The sequence below is a fragment of the Neurospora tetraspora genome (genome assembly GCF_033439725.1).
Source record: "Neurospora tetraspora strain CBS 560.94 chromosome Unknown B0H65scaffold_1, whole genome shotgun sequence".
In the NCBI taxonomy this organism is placed as follows: Eukaryota; Fungi; Ascomycota; class Sordariomycetes; order Sordariales; family Sordariaceae; genus Neurospora; species Neurospora tetraspora.
Genome location: NW_026944383.1, coordinates 1,325,305 through 1,345,876, shown reverse-complemented (window position 1 = coordinate 1,345,876; position 20,572 = coordinate 1,325,305). Strand labels below are relative to the sequence as shown.

Genomic DNA, 20,572 nt, shown 5'->3' with positions numbered 1-20,572 from the left:
ACGAGCCCGTCAAAACACCAAGACGGGATTGATAAGGCGAAAGAAGCACTCCATCATCAAAGGAGACAGTGACGTCCACAGCGTGTCGCAATGAGGCGAATGCCGACTTTCTTCAAGCACGGTCCCAGGCGACGACGAGAGGTCGATCTCCCAATTAACGTTGCCTGCAACACCAAGCCAGCCTATCAGGAACCATTTTCATATCTCAAAACACCAACTGATATGATATGCCAACGTATACTTGCCTGAACGGGAGGTTTATCATATATCTCATTTTTATTCCGCACGCCGGCCGGAGGAGAAACCCGACGCTGCGTTTTTTGCCTGGCGGTTTGCGGCCTGCTCCGATGTCTTGTATCAAGCCTCACTGGGAAGAAGGGGAGTGCCGAGCTGAATGAGAGTCCCTTTATCAGCAGCGACCTGAGGAATCACGTTCTCGAACACTGGAGATTCGAAGTGTGACGGTGATATCCCACAGCACTGCTGCATATTCCATACGTCCAGTAGGTAGGTACTGAGATGCGGTGCAGTGCAATCGCATTGGGAAAACCATTCAGCCCTTTTCCTTGCTCCTATCCATCCCTCGCCCTCCCCAGATTTCTGCGTCGCACGTGTACTTTTCCTTTTTCATGCTCTGGCTCGTCTGGAGATGAACATCCCTCTCCTCCTTCTCCATTGCGAATTACCTTTTTTACTAAGCGGTAAGCACTACCGAAAACGAAAAGAATTTCAGATTGTGATCTCCGCTTTCCGCCTACCGTCGGCCGGAGTCTGGAGTTTTGGACACGAACTGGACATGGATGGAGTACCTATCCATGAAGAAATGCTTGTGGCTTGTGCCGAAGGTTGAAGCCTAGCCCTGTCCTCTTTTTCCAATTCCCCAAGCACGGGAGCCTCTACAACTGTCTGGGTTCCGTTCTTCTTTCGGCCTTCAGGTTACGACCGTCACGGTGCTTCAGGTACTTCGGAGCCCGGCCTTTTCTGATATATTCTGCTAGAGAGAAGAAATCGGTGTCGCTAGGCAGCTGAACGAGAATCACGGGACTACCTCTATTTTGAACACTACAGACTACAGTAGTGGGACGGAGCCAGTCGAGTTTGAGTTGGCAGCGGCGGATTTTGTGGGTGGGCGACGACGAGTGCCCTGACGATCGGGCCCCGGCATCCGCTTCGGAGTGCCGGGAGGTCCTGGCTAGATAAGAGCGGAGGCGGAAAAGGGGTCGGTCGGTCCAGGAACGAAAAGACCGCATGTAAAAGACGACGGCTCCGTAAAAAAGCCTACCGCAGTCCGCAGTAAAAGAAGTCGAGAACTTCGTGATCCTCAATCGAGTTTCGGCTTCCTACTACGTAGGCCGTTGTTGATTGAGAAATTGAAGTAGGAAGAAAGGGACATCGTTACTGGGTTGTTCAAAAGCCCAAGCAGAATGGGTTTTCACTCCATTTTTGACGTTAGACAGCCCTCCCTCAGAAGTCACAATTTCGTCCCAACCCGCTGCCGGTTTTCTCCATGATAAGGAACGATAAAATTGGACGGGCGGATCTGAGGCTCGTGCGCGGCGTGCGCCCGTGCCGTTCCGCTGTCACTCAGGTCCATCTTGCCGTTGCCTGCCGCGGTCGGGTATTCTTCCTCCTACCTGTACCCACTAAAAGATGGATCCCTCCAACCTCGTCGTCGTTGCTTGGGATGCAAGCGATGACATCTCAAGTCTTGGTCAAAACATAAACATAAACAAACCCCTGAAACCCCTTGTTGATCCGTTAGACAGGTGCTTGTCTTCTTCTTCTACACTGCGGGAGTTTCATTGCTTCAAGGTTGGATATTTCTACTCGCGTCGTCGTCGTCTTGTTGGTGTGCTGCGGCACGAAATCCGAACTAACGAATTATCATGACATCTGCTGTCCAGATGGTTGTAAATGCTATTTGTTGCCTACATTTTTCATTAACCTCGGCTAAAACTATTTTACTTCGTCCTGGATCTGAAAAAACAAATCGACTTTTCTTTTGCTACCATGCATGCAAATGAGACATCAGGCAAGCCTTCATTCATCGAAACCACACATGAACCTCAAGAATACAAGGACAACAAGAACGCAAGAACACAAGGTCAACGATGACCACAGTACCTGAGTACTATAAACATCCAAAATGCGTCTACACTCCCACCTCACCCCTCTCACCATGCTCCTCACCCTCACCCTCCTCCCCTAGTCCCTCTCTTGCTCAATAATCCGCGACACCCCCAGTATACGCACCAGACCTGACGGCACAACCTACGAAGACTGGTACTGGCCCGACGACACCCTCCCCTACCACGAGATGGAAACAAGCTACACCCACTGGCGGCAATTCCCCGAACATCCCGACGGAACCTACCCAAAGGAGGATTGGTGGCCAAATATTTCAGAGGAGACTCAGTACCGTTGGCTCCGCTCGCGGTATCTTAATAGAGACCTTGAAAGTGAAGGTGATAACTATTCCTTGCAGCTATTGTATAGACGGTGGGACATTTTCTCGGTGACCCGCGGGTGATATGGAATGGGAGATTTCGGTTTTCAAAAGACTCATTAAAGAACAGGTAGGGCTGGTTGTTGCTGCCGCTGCTGTTCCAGAAGCAGAGGACACGCCGCTACCGCCAATGTTGTGGTCGTCTATGGGAGGCGAAGACCAGAAATTTTGGTATGATTTGCTGTCAAGAGCGGCATGGGCTAACAGGAAGGATGCGGTCAGGTTCTATGTTGAAGAGCTGGGTGTTCCGTCATTTTCTTTTCCGTTTCCAAAGCTTCCCAGGGAGGACACTCGTGAGAGTTGGGCGGCTATGGATGAGGAAGCCAGGGAAGAGGAAGCGGAGGATTATGCCTATTACAACGTTATCCAATCCCCACTTGAGAGCACCTTCGGGAGGGGATCGGTTAAAGCGGCAGAATACCTGCTTAACACCGGGCTGGCGGGGGAAGGAGAGCTGCCGTGGGAGGGCTTAGAGGAGATGGGGAAAATGTGGGACATTTCGAGGATAGAAGGGCGGAAGGAAAGGGTTGATGAGATACTGCAATTACTGAGAGCACAGTATTTGGTGCGTCCTGGGACGTTCGACGTCGGGATTACGGCTGAGGTTCGGAGTCAACAAAGGTGCTGGTTGAGCGGTTGTCCTAGTCTCGTAACCGTGCTCTCTGGGAGCAAGTTTTGAGAAACAGGAGCTTTCCCATCTTCACCCACAAACAGCGCTGTATGATCATGAGATTGGCATTGTGAAGTAAGGCGTTGCAAACGAGTGCTATCAGAGCAACTCAGCGGTGATAGAGCAACGATTCGATACCAATCCGATCTTTCCTCATGGAACTTTGCAGACATTCGGTCCTTAAACAAAGTGTCCCAGAGGCCATGGCAATTTGAAGGGAGCAAATCAAGGAACTCGGAAGACGAAAGGAGAACGAGCCGGCGACCAGGGAAAAGAAAGACAACAGACAATGGGTGGAATCTGTTGTATGATATCATCTCGCAACGACATTCTCTGGAAATACGGGCCACCTCAAAATTCAACAGTAGACTGAGTGATGACAGGACAAAAGCACCCAACCTCATCGATGAATGACAGACTCGTAGCCGAAATGCAGACTAGGTAACGTACGGTGCCCTTGTAAACGAACGATCACAGACAATTGTTTGACATATTCAACCTTGACCAGCAGCAAATATCCAAATGCTCATGAAACTCCAAGGAAATGCTCACTCATGATCTGGTTGCAGTCTCGCCGACGCGCCGATATATGCGGCACAACCTTCTACCACCCACTGGCTACACTGCTTTGATAATCTGCAGTCAACATACTCCTCGGCTCCCTACTGCTGCCCCAGCCCTCGTAATCAGATGTCACATTCTCGTCGAGCTTAGAAGGCAACCGATCCCTGTTCCTCCAAGTGTGAAATAATGGCGACATGCTTCTCGAAGGCGGAGTCAATGGGAACTCGTAAGCCCCTGTGGTGCTCCATCTCGAGGGCGGTCTGGAAGGTGGTCTAGAATGCGTAGGCGTAGCAGGGGACAGATTCAATGCCATCAGATCTGTGTTGATGGTATCCGTCGTGGACCGCGGATTTTGGCTGCCGTACACGGGAGATGAGCCACGCGAATAGGTGGGCTCGCTTGTGACAGTCTCAGACTCCTTCGCTGGCGGAAATTTGGAAGCAAGTTCCAGCGCCATACCAGGCTTTTCATCCTCGATGTCCTCGAGTTCCAACATCATCATCGGCTCGTTGTTAGATTCCGGTCTCTCATCACCTGCATTTCCAAGGTGGACGGAAGAATAAGGGGACTCCCAGTCCTCCGGATGAGCTCTCCAGACTTCACAGAGATCAGTAGCGGTGGACGTTCGAGTTTCATTGTTCAAGGCGTTAAGGCTGGCCTTGCTGAGGATTGTCTTCAACCTTGGGCCTCTGGACTCCTTAGGTTCGCGAGGCGCCCGTGATCTTCTTGGGTACTCATCGATCTCGGGCTCATCGTCAGTGCTAATATTAGGAGGGGTAGGGGCGCGAGGTGGTGAAGGCGCACGCGGAGGGCTTGGTCGAATGATCCGGTGGGTGACGGGATCAAACCGCGGGTCGTTGATGAAGTCATAGTCGCTGTCTTCGGTGCTGTCGTAGTGACGTCCATGAGAGGACTGGTCGCCATCTGGGTGAAGTCCTGGTGCCCGCATGGGCCAGGTTGACGAGTATTGGAGAGAAGGCGGCTGCCCAGCTCTCGATGAACCCCTTCGAGCCATACTTCTGGGTACATCTCTAGCTGACGATTCGTATCGCGAGCGGCCTATGGTGGATTCGGTACGCTTCGAGATTGTGCTTTCCTGCTCAGAATCCGAAAGTGGATCTATATCATGAGTTGGTTAGCCCGGCCATAAAAGACACCGATTTCTGAACTGTTCCGGCTTACCAACAAAGCGACGTGGCTCAGCAAGCTCAGAGTACCTTCTCGGGTGATCTTGAGGCGAGGCAGTTGACGTCGCAGTTTGTCTCGATAGTCTGGATGACACGGATGAACCGCCTTCTGATCGGCGTTTCTCGGTGACAGGGGTACCTCTTTGGTAGCGACCCGAGACAGATGACACACGATCTTCGATATCTCGAGAAAACCTCGTTGTATCAGAGGTCAAAGAGCCGCCTCGGGAGCGACTGGACACGGTTGAGCCGCCACGGTCTTCCAGTTCCCGTGATAACCTTTTAGTGTCCGATCTTGAGGTTCCGCGCTGAGGGCGCCTCGAATTGGAACGCATGCGTCCTTCCACATCCCGGGAGAGTCTTCTTGTATCAGAAATTGAAGGGCCACGATGGTAACGAGCTGAAACAGGTACCACAGGTTCCTCCATTTCTCGTGACAGTCTCTTTGAGTCAGAGGTAATGGTTCCAGCCCGCGAACGAGTCGAGATTGTCGATGATGGCTCTTCCATGCTGCGAGAAGACCTCTTGGAGTCAGATGTTGAGAATCGTCGATCACGGGCCTTGTAATCCCGTACAGGCGTCACAGGCTGGTTTGGCTCATCCGGGTACTCTTCGATGTACGGATCCACTGTCCTCCTGGGGGCTTTATCCTTTTTGTTGACTTTTGGTTCGACCTCTCTTGAGATTGATCTTCTGGGCCTTTCCGTGGTCATGGAAGCTTGCCGCGTGTGATGACATGTGTAAGAGCGTGAACGCTTATCCTCGTGGTCAGACACTGTGCCGTTGTCGTTTTCAGAATCCAGAGTGTCGTCGACAGACAGTTCCACCACGGCTTCAGCACCGCAGCCACAATGCATTCTACCACGGAGCTTACTCCTTGGTGACCTCCTTCTGTGGGGACTTGGCTCCTTGAAAGACTTCCTTCCACTTCTCGCTACCTCGGGACGCCTTCTACGGCTACCATGATGGTCATGCTCGTAGTACCCCTCAAGATCATCGGTGGGATAGCTGGCATCGCTATCCGCAGAGTCGTATTCGGTAGTGACGGTGGTCTCTGCGTATCTGTCCATTTTGACCTTCTATGTGGTTACGGCTCCTGGTAACGAATGAGCTGAATGTTCGAGGGTTATCTAATAAGAGCAGAGCCTGTGGTAGACATACTGGAGGTAGTGAACAAGGATTCGGGTTGATGTAAGTCGTGAGTGCTGAAATTTGTCGTACGAGTTGTTTAGCTGTATGCTGTTGACGCCTGAGTGGCAATCAGTCAGATAGCTGTGGACATCATGGCGCCGAGTAGCTGGTAACAGCTCAAAGTGAAGATGATCTAGCGAGGAACGGGAGGAGGGACAAGGGATCTGGGACGATGTTTGTGCAACAATGCCAACGAGAACACAGCTGAAGACTGAAGATGGACTGGCAAGGAAGCCTTACAACTTGAAGAGAGTGTTGGAAGAGGAGCAGGAGCCTCAAGGTTGTGTTGCACAAGTCTCGGTTGTGAAGAGGGAGTGATCTTGACGACGACAAGAGAGAGGACAAGCTGGAAGGAACTTGAAGAAGAAAGATAAGAAGCTCGGGGAGCCTGAGGCAAATGGTGGAAGGTAAGAAGAGGCAGGGGTAGCTTCCAACTTTGGGTACTGTCCACGGCTCCTCCTTCCCTGTGATGATCTCGAGTTGGGAATGCAGATGGCAGGTGCCAGTCAGGACGGAGACCTGCTCCATGTTGGAAGGAATGGAGGGGACGCTTCTGATTCGGCGCTTTCCTTCGGCATGCAGGCTAGCAAGTACTGCGGTACCCGCCGTTGAAGTCGCAGTTGGGAAGGAATCGGGAGGGAAGTTGACGTGGTGAAACGATACAGGCCCAGTGAGGTCCTCACAAAGTGGTCAAAGTTACGGCCTGGTTTCAGGTAATGACAGAGCGGGAGTTTGCGACAGGTCAGCTTCTCCCGCTTTCCAGCTCACAAGCGCGACCCCTCCGTGCCCCCTCCTCCAACCAAAACATCCAATGTAAACAAAGCGCCCTCCCTCCTTTTCAACTGCAAGTAACTGTTCGGAGGTGCCGTGCACGGTACTTGTTTCTACATGGATCGGATCGGGTCCTTCTCTTCTTCTTTCTCTCTGAAGTCCAAAGATAACCTTCCATTGAAAGATAGGGCCAGTCTGTACCAGAGAGCAGAGCTGCAAAGGAACACGGCATGCCGAGTCGCGGTACAGTGCATGTGCTGGTCCAGGGTTGACGATCTTGATCGAACGTCCAAGCAGAGCAGAGCAGCGATGCTTTGCGGCCCGAACACTGTCGTCGGTTGGATTGGGGTCATCCATCATCCGACAAATCGAGCGAGGGGGGCAACTTGCCGCGATTGTCGAGACTTTGAAGAATCCAAAAGTCAATCCAAGACCCAAAGGTCATGAGGCATCATCACTCCCCACTTTCAGAAACCCCTCTTACCACCTTGGCTAACTCGTTCCGTCCAAGAGGAGGAGGCTCGTCAACCAACGTGATGATGACCTCTCGGCGTCTCGCACAGTCGCAGCAACGTTTGGAAAGAGTTTAGTGTGGGGGGTTTCGTGCAGCTGCACCTTTCCAAACAGGGCCATATCGAACCTTAACACATTCGCAGGGTACAAAGAGCCATCCATGTTAGTGATTGATAGTACCTCGCGCTTCGTGGTCCCCTCTCACCATCAACAACGGATGTTACGATAACGCCTCATCTCACGAAAGAAGGCCTGTCATCCGCTTATTCACCTGACCACATCCACGGAGAGTTCCATAATCACGAATTTGCAATTGCCAAGTACTAGCGTCTGTTACTGTCTCTCAAAATACCAAGGTCAAGAATCATTACGGAACAGCCGCAAGAGCCCCAAAGCCAACACAACTCAAAGAGTTAACAGCTAGAAGTATGTTACCGGTATTCCACAAAATGCCTTGTTCCCTTTCCTCAACTATGCACGACTTACCTCAATCACCACCAGCGACCATGCACCCACTACATACTTGAGCGATCATAACCTACTCCGGAGGACCTAGTAACAATCTCTCCGGGAGGAAACCCTCGACGACCCATCTCCAAATACAGAAGGCGGAGGAGGTCCAAACCTCCCCGGTGTACTCGACGGTAAAATCCAACGGTCCTCCTGTGGAGGAGGAGCCCTTCCAACCTCAGAGGCAGAAACGTATCGGACACCGCTTAGAGGTAAGCTCCGGATGGGAAGGCTTAACGAGGACCGTTGTCCTCCATGTCTCCGTACCGCTGAGGCCGAGGCAGAGGCAGAGGCAGATGTTCCAATTCCAATCTGAGAGATGGAATCCTCTGGCGTGATCTCTCCGGTCCCGAGCCGGGGTTGATACGATCGCCGATTGTTGCTAACTCGTGAGGATTCTGACGGTTTGTACAAGTCTGTTGGACGTACGGTACTCCTGCTGCTGCTGCTGCTGCTGCTCGCGTCGGAGAAAGATGATGAGATGGAAATGGCGGCGGGATCGGTGGCGATCTGGGAACCGTTGCGGGTGCGGTTGCGGTTGCGGTCTTGCTCTGGCCAGCCCCTGGAAGGGGAAGGGAGGAGTCTAGCTTGGTTCAACCGGTTAGTTGAATCAGCTGTAGTAGTAATGCTGCCAGCTCTACTCCTGGTAAGACCGCTGCTCTTCATCATTGAGCCGGAACCTGAAGCACGAGAACCCGAAGCCATTGAAGACGGTGCAGAAGGCAACAACAGCCGCTCCCCACCATGCGCTCTGGAACCACTAGGCCTAGAACTACTCGAACACCATGACGAACTTGAACCCATAGCCGGAGCCGAACTCAAAGAACCAGGACCAGGACCAGGGCAACTGGGCCCCGACATCGCGCCCCTTCTTGTTCTCAAATACTTGTTCACACTCGGAGAAGCTCCTCCAGTTCCAGTTCCAGGCTCGGAGGACGACACTTCTGATAAACTACTAATCGGCGACGACGGCTTCGAATGACGAAGGCTCGCCCTCGTCGCCGTCGCCGTCCTAGCCGCGGCATTGGAAAAGTCTGAACAGAAACTGGAACTGCAGTTATGAATAGAGGATCGCGGGCCTATGGTAGTAGAAGAAGAAGAAGAAGAAGAAGAAGAAGAAGCGGGATTGAGAAGTTTCTCCCTAGACAGAGACAGGGGCTCCGTGGCTGTCGTTCTCGATGTCGTCGTTGTTCTCGTCGTTGTCGTTGTGGTGGTGGTTTGGATAAGCCGCTGCTCTGTATGACGCCGAGTCTCGACATGGCGGTCTCCTTGGGGAGTTTGGTAGTCGTCGATTGTGAGGCTGGAGACTTGTTGGATGAGGGTTTGGTAATGCCCACCACCACTACTGGCACTACCCCCATCAGGACGGGGACGCAAGGGGAGGGTGAAGGTGGTGGGTGAGTAAGGGTTTGTGATATCTTGGGGGAAGGGTGTCATGGTTGCGGTGTTGCTTGTTGGGCGGTGACTTTTTGCATAAGTGTGAGATAGTAAGTAAGTATTAGTGTGAGGTTGAAGAGAGGCTGAAGAGAGGCTGAAGAGAGGTTGCAGAAAGGTTGAAGAGAGGTTGAAGAGAGGTTGAAGAGAGGTTGAAGAGAGGTTAGGTTAAGAGAAGTGCCGCCTCGCTTTGCCGACGAGGCTTCTGTGGATAGAGAAGATCAATGTGCTGGAATATCAACAAGTGGGTTGCGACAGTGTGGCCCTTTAAATAGGTAAACGATTGGGGGTATGTAAAAGCCATGGCTCTTCGTGTCTCCTGTGTCTTAGGTGACAGGTGAGTGTTCTATTGTTCCATATGGAAACCTTTTTGATCTGAGGAATGGCCCAGGATAGACGAGGCAACAACCAGAATCCTCATGAATGAAATTCTCCACTGACAATAAGTGCGCAAAGAACAGGCTGGATGTGGCTGCGTATCAATCAAGTCCATTATGACCAAAAGATCTTTGGTCGCAACCAACTCATATGTGACAAGTATCGCGTCAGAACTGTTCATAAACTAGGAAGCGAGTTGCTTCCATTGTCTTCGTGGTATTAGTAGTTCTATGCACGGTAAACTTGAGAACATTGTGCAGATGAAGGCAAAGGCGTCACTTGAACTTCGGACTTTCAAAGGCTCGAATGTTCTTCTGGTCCCAAGAATAGAGTTCATGAACGAGAAAGAGCAGGAAGGCAAGCCCAAGAACTCATGGTCACTCTAAAGCAGTTTCGATTCTCCGCTAGACTCCAGTCCCAGATGCTTTTATGGAACGAATACCAGATAGCGCGGTACCAACACAAGACCTCCCGAAAAGAACTAAGCTTACAACCAACCATCCGCCCAGCGATGGATGAACGGAACCGAAAATGACACAAAGCAATAGTTGCAGCGTGCAGTCCTCCTACATAATAGGTAATCTTCACCTGCCGCTGTCCATCTTTAGCCTCTTTTCCGGACGCTCCTGCACCTTGTCGCTCTCCGCAGCCTCGCTACGATCCACCAACTCCTCTCCGAAACTGTCCAAGCTAGTCGCATCGTCACCGGAGTGGGAAAGGACAAGAGATTCTTCACTTTTACCGCCACCAATAACCTCCCTAACGATCCTCCTTCCCTCGTCCATCTCGCCGTTGGCAGCCCCGCACGACATGCACTTCCACTTGCCGATCTCGGACAGGCGCTTCGTCCCGGGAGGGGCCTGTCCGTTGACCAGCCGGCACTTCTTGCAGATGAGGACGATCCTGTTCTTGGCCGCGGTCTCGTCTTCACCGATAAGCGTGTCGAGAATGCGGTCGTACCAGTGCGATTCCGTGGGCGCCGCCATGGCGGCCGCGGCGGGTGGGTATTGGACGTGCGGGTGAGAGGGGGAGGCGCGAGGGTTGGTTTCGAAAGCGTTCGGGGCGAACTCGGCGGACGGCTCCGGGCCTTGGGGAGGCATAGGAGAGGGAGCTAGTTGCTGCCCACCAGGAGTACCGGGTTGCGGCATGTTGGGGCCGACAGCGCCGGGGCGAGGAGGGCGCTGAATGTTGGCAGTGGGAGGCGGCGCGATGTGGGTGCGTCCTGCTTGTCTGCCCTGGGATTTCTTTGACCTTTGGGCGCCATCCTCGTCGTTATCGTCATCACCGCCCTTCTTACTGGCACGCCTCATGATCTTGTTCTCCGGTCCGCCGTACTTCTCGAGCAATTCAAGGGTGGAGTCGTAACGGGTCGCTTCCTTAAGTTTCTGAATGGTCTTGGTTCGCTCAGTCTGAAGAAACTCAAGTTTCGCATTGAGGCCGTTGATCCGGTAGTCGAAGAACATGGTCGATAGAGTGCGAACGAGGTAGATGATAACGGGACCGCCGGCCATTCCTGTCCATTCCTGTGGACCCATGTTGTTCCAGCCGATGACGAGAAGCGCTACGATGGCGTAGACGAGGTAGGCGAAACCGAGATAGAGGGTCGCAAGGACCTTCACTCGCCGCGCGGTCGATCGGACATTATCGAGTCTTGTCTGCGTGACTGTGATTCTTCCCGAGAGCGCCGAAAGGGCCTTTTCGAACTTGGCCGGAGATGAGTCCTCCTTCTGTTCACGTTGGTGTCAGCTGAGTCTGGGTATGAACCTTTACCCCTCTCGGTGAGTTGGGCGCATACCTTCCATGGCCATAGGGAGACCATGTTGCTTGCTTGCTGAGGGACGATGCTTTTGACGAAGTGTTCAGGTATCCGTCTGTTGTCGCGGAGTGTCGTTGTTTTCAGGAAGAGGAGGGGCGGTCGTCAAGATAAGGAAGGGTTCAAATCTGTCGCAAAAAAGGATCGCTTGTAGGGTTGTTTGACGGAGGCTCGGAGTTTACTGCAGTTGTAATTACGGGTAGCTCCCCGAATGAAGATTGGCCAGGGATGGCGAAGGGCAAAAGATGGTGAAAGTCAAAGGGACGAAAAAGAGGGTTGAGAATGGAAGAGGTGGTTTGTATGTGGCCTCAGGGGCCTGTTGAATAGCAGCGTCCCAGAGCCGCCGTCATCAAGATGGTGGTCGATGTGGACAATCGTGGATCGTGGACGGCAGCAACACGGAGACGTCGAACACTGCCCGCCGTGGACAGCTGGAGATGAAAGACTTGGCCAGAGCTACGTAGGGCCTAGGGTGGAGGGTCGCGTGCACGGTGACGTCTGCGGTTTGCGGACACACTTACAACGGTAGTGCTGGCTAGATACGTAGCGATCGCTGCTTGGGTTGTCGTATTCTGTTAGTGGAGTGCGCACTTGTACTGCGACATCTTGAAACGTTCGGTACTTGACTTTGGGCACAAATCATGCATCTCAAATCATATGGTTGGTGTTGGGCTCTTGGGCGATAAAAGTAAGCACAAGTTGCTTTCTTTGGTTATATATATGGGATCCTGACTGATGTTCAAGTTTTGCCCAGTGACCTCCATCCAAAGATGAATGAACCGTTGGAGGCGTGGCACGTGCGATCGATCCCTCTTGTTTGGTTTCTACATTCAACACCCAAACAGGAAAGTCTCTTAACAGCCTTTCGACTCTCCGTCGGGTATGAAGGATGGCCATTTGTGGACAACAGGATCAAATTCAACGGCCAGTGTTGTCGTCGAATAACGCCATCTCTTCATATCCAATGTGAGGCTCGATAGATGCAAGTCATTGCAACTTGGCCTGAAATGAAGCTGATCCAGCTGCCAAGACTTGCACTTGAATGGCCCGAGCTCCTGATGATTACGCAGTAGACTGCCCCTGCCCAAGAGCACTTGCCTGCCGCTGCCCTGTGCTGCCCCTGACTGGAGGGGAGGGACGGCTTGGCAATCGCCTAACCGGGGGGTTGCGCAACACACTTCCCGCTACAGTGGCATCACAGGCCATGCCCAAAGTCCATTTCGACCTCTTCTTGTCTTTGAAACAGAACGACTTGGACTTTGTTCCGGAACATCATGATACAGTCCAGGTACTAACATGTCGACCTGAGAGCACATTGTTATTATACTTGACCCCTTATTATCTCACTTGTTGCTGTTACACACTGCGTTCTAGCCCCATGCTCTCTGGCGCATCCTAATACCTGCCCCAACAGTTTGCCCTTAGGTACCTCTACCTGTGTCTGTACTGTACATTTAACTTGCCGTTGTTTGCGCGTACATTGGCAGCTCCTGAAGTCTTCCATATCCTACCTCACCCTTTGACCTGCCACCAAGCAGACACCCGCGAAGATTGATCGCCGTCAACGTGTCAGTGCGCCTTCGCGCCTCCTTACCTAGAGCTCCGACTTAAAACATAACGCGGAACGTTACCTACGGTAGCTGCGCCTAGCCCCGTGGCTTTGCGATCTTGGATAGAATAAAGACATCATGTTGCAGGTACGCATGCCACCTCCCTTCTCGACTATCTACCCCACCGGTATGGCCCAGACAAGCTCTAACATGTCGTGGTTTTCACAGAGAATCAAGGGTGCCATCGACCGCACCATTGCGGAAGAACAGGCCAGGGCGAAAGCAGCCCTCGAAGGCGGTGCCCCTGGTAGTTCTCACGTACGAAATTCGAGCTCGTTATCGCGAACCACGAGTGCTGTTGGGACACAAGCCTCCAGAAGACCTCGACCAAGCCAAGATATGTCCGCCGATGGAACCGCCGCCACTTCCGACCCTGCCGTCTTCGAGGCCGCCTTCGTGATCGACGATACAGACGAGACCAACACCCCGTCCCGTGTCGGCACACCTGTCTCGACAGATAAGGAAGGAAAGGGCAAGGATCCCGCAACGCCGGCCAGCAATACCGAACCCGTCAAAGAAGGTACCGACCCGCTACAGAATGGAGATAGGTCAAGCGTCAACAGGTCTGCCGCAGGGCAGACAGCAAGATCGGGGACAACCACACCTTCTACCACCGCTGAGCTCTCGCCAGAGATCCGGGTAAGGTTGAGAAAGTTGGATAAGCTAGAAAAGACATACCCAGGTTCGTGCTCCTTTGGTACTGCAGCAGTGTAGGACGTGTGCGCTAACCAGCATGACAGAGCTTCTACGATCTTACCGGATTGCCCACGGCCGTGCGACTTCCATCGAACCGTTCGAAAAGGCACTCAGAGAGAATACTCCATTGACTTCGATTAAGGATCCCGAAGCTTTGATCGAGTACCTAAATCAGCTGAACCTAAAGGGCGACATGGTTATGGATGAGTTCAAACGTGTATCCGGCGAGAAAGACAGCTACAAGAAGAAGGCAGAGGAAGCCGACAAGGAGGCTGCTGCGCTGAGGGAGGAGATTGCTGCTCTCAAGGCCGCGCAAGCCGAAGCTGCCGCAGCGAAGGACGCCAAGGATGCAGAGACTAGTGCCGAGAAGACCCCGGGTGACAAGACCGACGACAAGCAAGAGACACCAGAAGCCAAGGGCGGCAATGACAAGGAAATCCAGGAGCTACAAGTTGAGCTAAAGACCAAGACCGAGGAGGTGGAAAAGTTGCAGGCCGAGGTCGACACACTGAAGGAAGAGCTGGTGACCGCCAAGGACCACAGCGCCGGTCTCGTCGAGAGCCTTGAAAAGGCCAGTAGCGAACTGAGTGAAGCGAGAGATGCTGCCGCAGTCAAGACTTCGATCGAGACGCAGCTTGAAGCCAGGAAGGCCGAGATCGAATCGTTGACGGAGCGTCTGACAAAGACGCAGTCGCAACTCAAAGAGGTTGAGACCCAATTGCAGAAGGAGAAGGAAGAAACCGCTACGGGACTAAAGGAGAAGGTTGCCAAGCTTGCTGCTTCGGAGTCCAAGAACGAAGAGCTTCAGTCTGAACTTACAAAGGTCACCGAAGCCAAGTCCACTCTAGACGCAAAGATTGAAGGCTTGACTTCGGAGATTGAGACCCTCAAGAAGGCCAAGGCTGAAGACGAGGCCAAGATTGACGAGCTTGAGAAGAAGATCAAGTCCACCCCTGCGCCCTCTGCTGCCCCTGCTGCCGCCGTCACTACAGCACCCCCCACGCCTTCTACCCCTACGCAACCCGCACCCGGAAACAAGAAGAAGAACAACAAAAAGAAGAAGAAGGGTGGTGCTCCAGCGACACCAGCGGCTACATCTTCTGAGCCTGCCGCCACTGAGGATCAAGCACCCGCGGAATCCACTGAAGGCACTGCCACGGCAGAGCTCACGGCGGAGCTCCAAGCCGAGCACGCGCGCTTGAAGGACGAGCTTGCCCGCTTGCAAGAAGAGCTCGCTGACAAGGACCAGCGCATCGAGCGTCTTGCCAAGCAACGCAAGACTGAAGAGGACCTCCGTGAGGAGATTGAGAACTTGCAAGATAGTCTCAAGGAAATCGGTTTCGAGCATGTCGAGACCAAGCAACGTCTGAAGGAACTCGAGCAGGAGAAGAAGGAGCTGAAGGCCCGAATCGATGAGCTTGAAAAGGAGGTAGAGGCAGCTGCTTCAGCCTCTCAGACCAATACCAAGCTTCAGTCAGAGCACGAATCCCTCCGTCAAGAGTTTGACGATCTCAAACAAAAGTCGCAGACTCTCCAGTCGGACCTCGCCGCCGCACAGCAGCTCGCCCAAAGCAGGTACAAGGATCTCACTGACCTGCGCGAGATTCTGCAAAAGGCTCAACCCGAGCTCAAGTCGCTTCGGCAGGAGGCGGCCACCCTCAAGACGGTGCGCGAGGAGCTTGCTGCGCGGAACGCGGACCTTCGCAACCTTGAGAAGCGCGAGAAAGACCTGAAGGCTGATCTCGTCCGTGCCCAGCGTCTCGCCGCTGACCGTGATGGTGAGATCAAGGCTCTTCACGACAAGGTCGGTCAAGAGACAAACGCGCGCCTCAAGCTTGAGGATGAGAAGCGGGTTCTTGGTAGGGACCTTCGCAGGTCTGAGGCAGAGAAGATTGAAATTGCCGCCCGTGAAGAGAAGACCGCTCGGGAGCTGCAGCGCGTGCAAGAGGAAGCCAACAAGCTCCGTCCGCGCATCCGCGAGCTGGAGGAAGAGGTTAACCGTCTTCGGAAGGAGGGTGACATGATGCGGGAGGAAGTCCAGCTCAAGAGCAGCCAATACACAAGTGCCCAGAATCTGCTCGGCAGCATGCGCGACCAGACAGCCGAGTTGAGCATCCAGTTGAAGGAGGCACAGGGTCAATGCGAAAGCTTGGACGAGGAACTTGCCGAGACGAGGAAGATGCTCAGCGAACGCACCCGCGAAGCCGAAACGATGCGTCGTCTTCTTCAGGATGTGGACGAGCGTGCGGACAGCAAGGTCCGTGACATGCGCGCCAAGATGGAGGCGGCGGTAGAAGAGAGGGATCGCATCGAAGAGGAGACCAGCGCGCTCGCTCGCCGCAAGTCTCGAGAGACGGAGGAGCTCAAGCAAAAGGTACGTGATCTTGAGAGAGAGGTCAAGGGCTTGGCAAGTGAGAAGGACGAACTCGAGCACAGGGAGAAGGAGTGGAAGAAGAGGAGGGATGAGCTGGAGAGCGTTGAAGAGAGATCCAATGCTGAAGTCGAGGAGATGCGGCAAACGGTGTCGAACCTTAGGAGTACCCTCGACGCTAGCGAACTCCTCGTCCGGGAAACGGAGAAGAAGAACGCCGAGCTCAGAAGAGCCGTGGATGATTACCGGCTCAGATACGACAAGGTGCAGAAGGAGCTGAAGACGGTACAGACCAAGCTGGCAAGCATGGCCAGTCTGGCAGGCAGTGGAAGCAGGGGCTCCGTGGACTCGGCGAGGTCAAACTCGATCGGGTCTGCGAACGCTACGCCCGATGCTATGTACCTGAAGACCATCTTGCTGCAATTCCTGGAGCAGAAGGATAACAGGTTGCGGGCACAGCTGGTGCCAGTATTGGGCAAGTTGTTGAATTTTGACAAGTAAGTTGCTTCCGTTTCTTGTCGATCCCCCGTCATGATACTAACAACCTGTTCTCACAGGACGGACGAGCAAAAGTGGCTTACCGCGGTACAGCATATCACCATCAAATAGTCGATGGTAAGATCATTGAATAGTAATCAGTAGTGTCACTGGATAATATAAAAAGCAGTAATGGTTCCCCTTTTCGAAAATGGGAGCACAAGCGTCAATCTCTGTCAACAACTCTATTCTCGTTCTAGAATGTGTCCACTCCCATTATTCCCTCTTTGCCTCCTCTGCACTTCCTTCCTTTTCATCTTCCCAAGTTTTCCTTCCTTACCTAGAGGCAGATACCTCTAGCCATGCCACATATTTCACCCATCTTTCCCGTCTCCTCACCAGAACCCATCACTCCAATCCGACTCCCCATCAGAAAACCATCCATCATCCCTCCCACTCGAGCGTCGATGACCAGAGGAACGCGACGGAAAGTCCCAATCCTCAGCAAAAGGATCACTCCTGCCACCACCACCGCCACGCTCTCTCGATCCGCCGCCAAAACCCAGATCAAACGGGCTCACATACCGAAACGGTATCTCGCGGCGACTCTCCGACGCTCTCGGATCTCCTCCGCGCATATCCTCGCCGCCGTGGCGTGACGAGGGACCACCCGGTCCTGAATCACGGCCATAGTCACGGCCATAGCCACTGTCACGGTCATGGTGTCGGCCAGAGCTGCTTGAGCCGCTAGGGGCGTAGTAGCGCTCGTCGTCTCGGTGGTCCCGGGCTTGGTCGCGGTGGGAAGACGAAGAAGAGGGGTGGTTGCGTCCTCCTCCGTGATGATCATTTTGAGGAACGCGGGACTGGGTACTAGGACCACGACCGTAGCCGCGGTCGGACTCATCAGCGTCGTAGTCATCGTAGCCTCCGTAGCTGCGGCTACGGCCATGGCCGGGGTCACGATGACTGCTGCTGCTACCGCCAGGGGCTCTGCCGGATGAGCTGCAGTAGTAGTTGTCGTCGTCGTCGTCGCCGTCGGAGCTGTACCCGAGGTAGGCATCTGCTGGGAAGGAACGGGCGCGGTCGTCGTGACCGCGGCCGCCGCTGGGCTGGGAGGTTCTGCTGGGTGCGTTGTGGTGCGATGAGGCTGGGTCTGGAGAGAAAGTTAGTTGGGGTTACCTAGTGGGTTATTTGTAGAGGTTTTGGGAAATGGAAGTGGTAAGGGTGGTAAGGGTGGTAAGCGTGGAAAGGGTGGGAAGGCTTACGTCTAGACCTGGAGTCATCGGGTGCGGCTACCTGGCGCCCGGAGGGGCGGTAGCGGGAGCCTGAGTAGGACATTTTGACGTGCGATCTTGTTCTTGTTGTGAGGATCTTGCTTGGTTCTGTACGTCTGGTGGATGGGGTCTGTTTTGGAAAGTTTTTCTGAGGGGGAGGGTTTGAGATTGAGCTGCTTCTTATACTCGCCACTGGCGAATTTTCACGAATTTCTAGGAGCTGGTGAAGGGAATCCATCGTGACTGTTGTCGTTGTCATTCTTCTGTCGGTATCACCACTTACGTGAAGGGGCTTCATGGAGCGCTTGCTAGCCTGGTAACTGGTTCGGTGATATCCTTCACCATATCCCCATATTATCGGACACCCGAGGGATCGCATACAGGATGACTCCCTGGATCTTCTCTTCACGTGGCACGATGCATGAATGGATGAAGGAGCACGTCAGGTGGACCGTGAAGGCTATCGGACTACAAACAAATCATGAGGCCCGACTTCGGCAGAGGAGGCAATGGATAGCCATGTTGGTCACTCGCCAGGTGACCAACCGTGTGAAGGGGTCCTTGATTTTGTCGCGAAATCTATATGAATTCAAGATCCAAGAACTCCCCATTACCAGCCCATTCCAGCAACTGACGGAGCGAAGTTCACCATCAGCACAAGCACCCACATACGATATATCCGACATTATCGCGAGAACACATCATATCAACCATGGGCTCACGCAGACCCCCGTCCCCCGACCCATACTGGCAGGAGGAGTTCGATCCTCGCTGGCCCAACCCAGACCAGGAGATGCTTCGTCGGTCTCCCCTGCCGTTCAGCAACTTACCAGGACAGTACGTCCAGTCCCTCACCCCCCAATCCCACCAAAACCACCCCAAACCTCCCGTCTACAAGTTCCCTCTAACCTGAAATCCACGTAGGCAAGAGCGCCCCCGCCCCTGGACTGAAGAACCCGACCTCTACCGCCCACGGCAAGACCCCCGACGCCGCTCCCCCGAAAGGGACACAGATACAAGATACCGTCCCATCCGCTCCCAACCACTCGAATACGACTTTGATCGTTACGGTCCTTCCGGCTCTAGTGAGCGAAGAAGACAACCGTCGCCGTCGCCAGCTCCGACTTCGAGAGCGTACCGAAGCCAAGGGTCAAGAGCCGCAACGAACGATGATGTTAGATCCCATCATCATAATAACCATTATCGTGGGAACAGAGTGATGAATAGGGAGATGGAGAGGGAGATAGAGAGGGAAAGGGATAGGGAAAGGGAAATGGGTAGGAGAGAAGCTTTGCGGGAAAGACGGAGAAGGGAGGAGGAGTATGAGAGGGGCCGTCGGGATCGGTCTTCTGACCATGGAGGTGGTCGGAGGAGAAGCCGGGCTTCGCGATTGTTGGACGGCCTGGAGAGGCTTTTGAAGTGGTGAGGAGGTGAATTGGGTGCCATGGATGGCATGAAGGAAGGAGCGTTCTTTCGATAGCTGGGTAACGAGGAGTGGCGGTCGCGGAAGCGCTGAAATAGAATGGATGGGAATCAAGAATGGGGATAGGAAGGGGCAAAGTTGCCCACATCTACATTATGCACTGATGCTTGGTGATGGGTTCCTGCCTTGACAGTCTTTTTTTTTTTTCGTTTTTTTTCCAGTGAAGGGGGAGTCTGACCTGGCAAGAGAAGCTCTGCAATGAGATAAAGAATTAACTGACTCACTGCAAAACTTGGGTGGTCTAAGATAGGGCGCTAACTCTCCGCACAGTTCTCGGCAACCTTCCGTTGACGCGGCCTTGGTATTTCATTCTTCCAGGTCCCGAAACTAACACTCCGGTAAGTCCAGAGATAACATGCGCCAGATGCTGAGAAACAGACGAGAGCGTCGTAGGCCACAATATCGGGACCGCGCGGTTGTTGTTGTTAGATGGTCATGCTTGCATATGGAACCAAAAGTCAAGTCCTTTGTCTTTCGTTCAGCGTTTGACGGGCCGTTTCTACGAACACACCCCACGGCGGTTGGCGCTCGGTCGAATACTGCGATGCTCTCAATGAAAGCATTGGGGGGACTAGCCAGGTAGCTTGCCGCCAGCCCTCTTCCACGTGTCCGAGATTGTATCAAATGCAAATTCGATCACTGAACAATAGCGTCAGCCACGTATGACGACTTTCGGTTCATAGATCAGAGGAGCGATTCGCTGGAAGATCACAGGGTTCCGTAAGTTTTGTACGAGTTATAGCACACCTTTCCCATTTCGAGAAGCTTCAGTTTTTATACAGCATGACACAAAACACAACGTTAATTTATGGCGCTAATTGAGCCTTTGTGAAAGTGATGGATGGTTCTTCTGATCATTTTTCCTTGCTGTAGCGAGATGTTGAAGGAGTGTCTCGTGACGATGTCCAACCATTGCGGCTTCTCAGACCTCAAGGTCCTCACGAAAGTATAAGAACAGCGACTTCTCAGACTGACAGCTGTCTGACGGGACATTGACCACGCTTATAGTACCAAACACCTCAGAAACGTCGTTATTTACGTTCCTTCACCGCCATCAGATTCGTTTTCGGCTGTCTCGCCAATCCACCTCACAGCTATTATTACCAATGGACCGGTTAAGACCT

The 20,572-nt window shown here is 53.2% G+C and overlaps 6 protein-coding genes across 6 annotated transcripts; 2 read left to right on the top strand and 4 right to left on the bottom strand.

The window, feature by feature from the left end:
• Nucleotides 1-2,211: 2,211 nt before the first annotated feature.
• B0H65DRAFT_13233 (uncharacterized protein) lies at nt 2,212-3,483 on the top strand. Its single transcript, XM_062820823.1, has one exon. The coding sequence runs from the start codon at nt 2,532-2,534 to the stop codon at nt 3,183-3,185; it is 654 nt and encodes a 217-aa protein (XP_062685833.1). The 5' UTR covers nt 2,212-2,531; the 3' UTR covers nt 3,186-3,483.
• B0H65DRAFT_13222 (uncharacterized protein) lies at nt 3,483-6,148 on the bottom strand. The gene is made up of 3 exons (XM_062820819.1): nt 6,089-6,148; nt 4,923-6,023; nt 3,483-4,859 (listed from the first exon to the last, which is right to left on the bottom strand). Exons 2-3 carry the CDS (start codon nt 5,995-5,997, stop codon nt 3,781-3,783), a joined length of 2,154 nt encoding a protein of 717 aa, XP_062685832.1. The 5' UTR covers nt 5,998-6,023; nt 6,089-6,148; the 3' UTR covers nt 3,483-3,780.
• A 1,453-nt stretch (nt 6,149-7,601) lies between these two features.
• On the bottom strand, nt 7,602-9,429 carry B0H65DRAFT_13168 (uncharacterized protein). The gene has a single exon (XM_062820814.1). The coding sequence runs from the start codon at nt 9,347-9,349 to the stop codon at nt 7,955-7,957; it is 1,395 nt and encodes a 464-aa protein (XP_062685831.1). The 5' UTR covers nt 9,350-9,429; the 3' UTR covers nt 7,602-7,954.
• An 854-nt stretch (nt 9,430-10,283) lies between these two features.
• Nucleotides 10,284-11,722, bottom strand: B0H65DRAFT_13153 (uncharacterized protein). Its single transcript, XM_062820813.1, has 2 exons — nt 11,520-11,722; nt 10,284-11,451 (listed from the first exon to the last, which is right to left on the bottom strand). Exons 1-2 carry the CDS (start codon nt 11,541-11,543, stop codon nt 10,309-10,311), a joined length of 1,167 nt encoding a protein of 388 aa, XP_062685830.1. The 5' UTR covers nt 11,544-11,722; the 3' UTR covers nt 10,284-10,308.
• Nucleotides 11,723-13,081: 1,359 nt separating this feature from the next.
• On the top strand, nt 13,082-17,046 carry B0H65DRAFT_13137 (uncharacterized protein). Its single transcript, XM_062820812.1, has 5 exons — nt 13,082-13,234; nt 13,316-13,829; nt 13,888-16,217; nt 16,353-16,711; nt 16,772-17,046. The coding sequence occupies exons 1-5, from the start codon at nt 13,226-13,228 to the stop codon at nt 16,821-16,823; spliced, it is 3,264 nt and encodes a 1,087-aa protein (XP_062685829.1). The 5' UTR covers nt 13,082-13,225; the 3' UTR covers nt 16,824-17,046.
• On the bottom strand, nt 16,810-18,029 carry B0H65DRAFT_562456 (uncharacterized protein; the record flags this gene model as incomplete). Its single annotated transcript, XM_062830201.1, has 2 exons — nt 16,810-17,844; nt 17,957-18,029. The coding sequence occupies 2 exons, from the start codon at nt 18,027-18,029 to the stop codon at nt 17,087-17,089; spliced, it is 831 nt and encodes a 276-aa protein (XP_062685828.1). The 3' UTR covers nt 16,810-17,086.
• Nucleotides 18,030-20,572: the final 2,543 nt, after the last annotated feature.